Below are 4,372 nucleotides of genomic sequence, written 5' to 3'. Positions count from 1 at the left end.
TACGAGACAAAAACGCATGTTCTATAAAGAGATACCCATGGGAAGCGAGATAAACGGGCGCCCCAACGGGGAAGAGACTCTGTTTCTTTTTTCTGTTTTTCATTGCGATAAATATCGTGCCTGTTGCAACTGCTACACGCGATGGAACGGGCACGCGGCCTTCGAATCGAGAATAACGAATGTTCGCACAATGTGTTGTTGTCTATCTCTTAAAAACTATAAGATATTAGCTAAAATATGTTTTCTAAACTGTTCATTTTATTAAAAGTTACCGATAATTGTAAATTATAAATTGGCATTTATTGTGATCTCAATAAATTATGATACAAATTTTTGAATAAATTACTGATTTAATGAAAATAAAAGTTAAACTTAAATAGCACTGTTTCGTTAGTGATATTGGCATTAACGTTTTCGGTATTACAACTTAAATTAAATATATCAAAAATGATTTTTTTACGTAATAATAAAAGATTTTTTTACATAATAACAAAAAGATGAATTGTAGGATCATCTCTTGTTTCTTTTATCAAATCCTATTCTTATTTGTTTAATAAGTGCTTCGTAGTGTTGAGATAAACGTTATTCGATTTACTGAATTTTACTTAATGAATAAAAAAATTCATATTCCAATAAAAGAGAAATCTGCAATAATTATCGCATGCTGTATGGTAAAGAAAAGACTTTCTCTAAAAATTTTTTCTTCACTTGTTAGCATAATTAACAAGTGAAACAAAGTTGTATCAAATTGCTGCGACACCAGATAAAGTTAATGTTTAGCGAAACAAAGTCTGTTTAAAATCTTTTATTTCCCGTTAACGCGTATAGGAATAATGCATTTATATTTTATAATGCTAATAATATTGCAAAGGCTTATGAAAAAATACGCATTGTATTAGTTAATATGATATTGTAATATTTTTCATTACCAAACCAAGAGAAACTCTCTTAATAACAATGTCACTCCCATCAAAACTATTTACCAAAATTGATGTTATAATGTATTTAATTCAAATTGAAATTAAATATTTAAATTTTATTAAATTTTATTAAAAACTAAAAAAAGAAAAATACGACAAAAACCAGATAAGAAGATGCTTATTGCAGTTATGAAATCAAGAATAATAAATGTATAAAAGTATTGTCTTTATTCTTAATAATAATTTTATAACTTGATAATAATTACTATACTAACTGTATAATTTTCTACTTTTATTAATTTAATCCTGTATTTTCAGAAAAACATTTAAAAACTTACTAGATGAAAGTCGTTGTGATTGTCAATACGAAATTGAATCGTTGTTTGCTCCCTATAATATTTAATAGAAAAGTATACAGTAATAGACTAAAAACTTACGGTTTCACAATTTCGACGTCTATTTGAATTTCTTCATTAGGTTCATCAATTATGTTTTCTTTTTTTTTTTCTCCTGTAGAACTTGTTTGCTCTTGAATATTTCAATTTTTCTTTTCTTTTCGGCCTCTGTATGTTTCTATTTCACTGCAAGAAAATTTTTAATTATATGATTCCTTATATTAATACTAAATCAAAAGTACACACATATTATGTCTAAAAGATGCTTAAATAACGTTTTTGGCAAACATCTTATTCAAGAAAAATAAGAAGTTACAATAATGTTAATTTGATTTCATACTAACTGATTATCGATCGAATTTATATCATGATTCAATATGATGTTAGTTGATATTATTTTGATTTTCTTGTTCTCTTTGGATATGTCCCAATTTTTTACATGTACTGACTAGGAATGTTTGCAATAATATATGGGACATTATTTATGAAATAATTTATCTAAATTTTCAAAGTCCCTGTAAATAGATAACCCGTGTGTCTTGGGTAAAAAAAAATGTTGGCAACGATTTTAATTGTAATGGAATTATTGTAATGGAACTATAATTTGCACAATTTCAGCATGATCAAAAAACTTTGCAAATTTGGGTGAATCACTTCATATATATGTATAAACTCCGTTTGTCGATTGAAAACGCTTGAAAAAAGTCAAGCACACAATGGAATATGAATAAATAATTGTGTCCCCTGTGAAATTTCACTGCACTTCGACTGGTATTTTCATTATTACTTGGACTGTTTACTCTAAAAGACTAAAATTCTACTCCAAAAAATTTAGAGAGGTCTAGATTTCTAGATAGACATAATTTAATAATTTAATAAATTTTAATTATTTAATGAGTTTAATAGGCTAACGAGAAATAAGAAATAATTATTAAACCTTTTATCATTAAAATTGTTAATATCTTTTTAAATCAACAATTGTAAGAAAAGTATTGAATAAAACATTTAATAAAAAAAAAAACAATTATCTTGCGCTTACAATTAATGTAACTTATTTGTACAAATTATGTACAAACAAATTATGTAATAATTTCTAATAAACTAAACTTGAAAAGAGTTGATTTATTGTGAATTAGTGGTAGAATATACTATAATATTATAAGTTCAGCATTTGTAATGTTAAAGATTGATCTTCTCTTTCTGAGCTAATGACAATTATCGATCATACGAGTGTTCAGTGATTCTTTAATATGATTGGTTGTATTCAGCAGAAGAAAACAACTTTGTATAATTGTTATATGATTCTTTAATATAATTGATCTTCTGTACATTTAGATTAATAAAGAACCAAGTGTAGGAACCAACCATACTGAAGAATCTTACAATAATTGCAAATAACCTTTTTCTGCTAAATGCAATCATTGATTTCTCCATTGAAATCTAATTAAAGACAAAGATTAGGTAAAAAATGGCGTTCGTTATATTCTCTTGTAAATAGTACATATCTAGAATTCTAATCCCCATTTATACAATGTAGATAGATTTTAATCTTGGTACACTTGGTACTAACTTACTCTTTATCTTTTTCTAAATGTAAAAATTAGGGAAAGGATGAAAAATAAGTAAATTGAGATTGAAATTAATCCATATTGAAACATGTATAAATAGCATAGGTAGCATCATTTATAGAAATGCGAATTGCGTCTTCAGAAATCGCCAATTATGGCAATCTAACTGGAAGAACATTTTCATTTTTATTTCTAAATGCGTGTTGTATATTCTTCTCTGTAATTATTCGCATTTGCATGCCAATCACGTCGACGACGACGTAGGCGACGTTAGTCGTCGGACGGGCGCCAACAAGTCCGAAGTCGAGAATTCGAACGTGAATTACCACGGCGAGAAGCGAGTCGCGTGAAGTGAGCCGCAAGAGCGGAGCGAACTCACTGGCTTCAGTGTGATGCCGGCGGCCACGTTGAAGGGACGAAATTGTTCGATTCTCTCGTTCGGGGACGACATGCAATCGAGCCTCGCGTCAGGGTTCATCCGCTGGTCAACGATCGAACTAATTCGTCATAATTGCAAAAGTGTGTCATTATTCGCTAATCGCGTGAGCCATCGAGGCAAAAATCGGTGAATTTTCGATATCAGTTACGTGGTGGTGCCGCGCGTATCGTAAGTATTCGCGATAATATCGGATGCGACGCTCGACCGCAGTGATTCGGTATGAAGTGATCGTCGCGTTCTCCGCCTGTTGCGCACGCGGGGGATAGCAGGGAGGAGGGGATAGGTCGTATTCTCGATTCTCGAATCTCGTAAACGCTCGCGGCGGAACGGAATACGTTGGCGCGCAAGAGAGGGAGAAGACGCGAGTGCGCACATAGCCAAGTGTGTGTATGTGTGTTATGTGCGTGTTATGTGCGTGGCGTATGTGACGTAACACTATCGTTACGACGCGGTGCGACTGGCGCAAAGCACGCGTACGTTTGTTGTTCCTGACGTTGTCGCTCCACCGAATTATGCATCGCTGACAGAGGTATTTCATCGCTATTATTTATCAGTGCTTTGATATCTGTGACGAAAGATACGCGGCAAAATTTACGGATAGGATGATATTTTTACAAGATTTCTGGGTCTATTCTAATCGCTATTGCTTTTTTAGCCAAAATGTGTGCGTTTGTGTGGCTGAAAATTTATTAATATAAGTCGGTTAATCGACAACTCGTTGCGCGTCGTGTGTGATGACCGGCGGTGAATCAGAAAAGAGAGATTGAAGAAATCGAAGTGGAAGATGCGTACCACAGCGCCACCGAGGACTGTCAAGCAATTCCGGAGGAACATCGGTCACGATGCTCCTTTGAACTACAGGAATCGATTGGTACGTCGAAATCTCGATCGAAATATTATATGCAAAAAATATTCATACAGAGAAAATATTTTTAAAAAGTAAATATTATCCAACGAAAAATGAGTCATCGAATTGATGTCGAATCGATATCGATACGATTTCAACCTCAATTCGACGTTTAATTGATGATCATTTCTTGTTGAGTAATT

At 32.2% G+C, this 4,372-nt stretch overlaps 1 protein-coding gene across 1 annotated transcript in view; it reads left to right on the top strand.

The window, feature by feature from the left end:
- The first annotated feature begins 3,402 nt into the window (after positions 1-3,402).
- Positions 3,403-4,372, top strand: part of LOC108693170 (sterile alpha and TIR motif-containing protein 1) — a 93,118-nt gene continuing 92,148 nt past the window's right edge. Inside the window, exon 1 of the mRNA XM_018201970.1 lies at positions 3,403-4,193. Coding sequence (XP_018057459.1) covers positions 4,107-4,193 — 87 coding nt within the window. The 5' untranslated portion in view covers positions 3,403-4,106. The remainder of the gene's footprint in view (positions 4,194-4,372) is intronic.

Source organism: Atta colombica, unplaced genomic scaffold, assembly GCF_001594045.1.
Source record: "Atta colombica isolate Treedump-2 unplaced genomic scaffold, Acol1.0 scaffold88, whole genome shotgun sequence".
Taxonomy (NCBI): Eukaryota; Metazoa; Arthropoda; class Insecta; order Hymenoptera; family Formicidae; genus Atta; species Atta colombica.
This window is presented reverse-complemented; position numbering and strand designations above follow the sequence as displayed.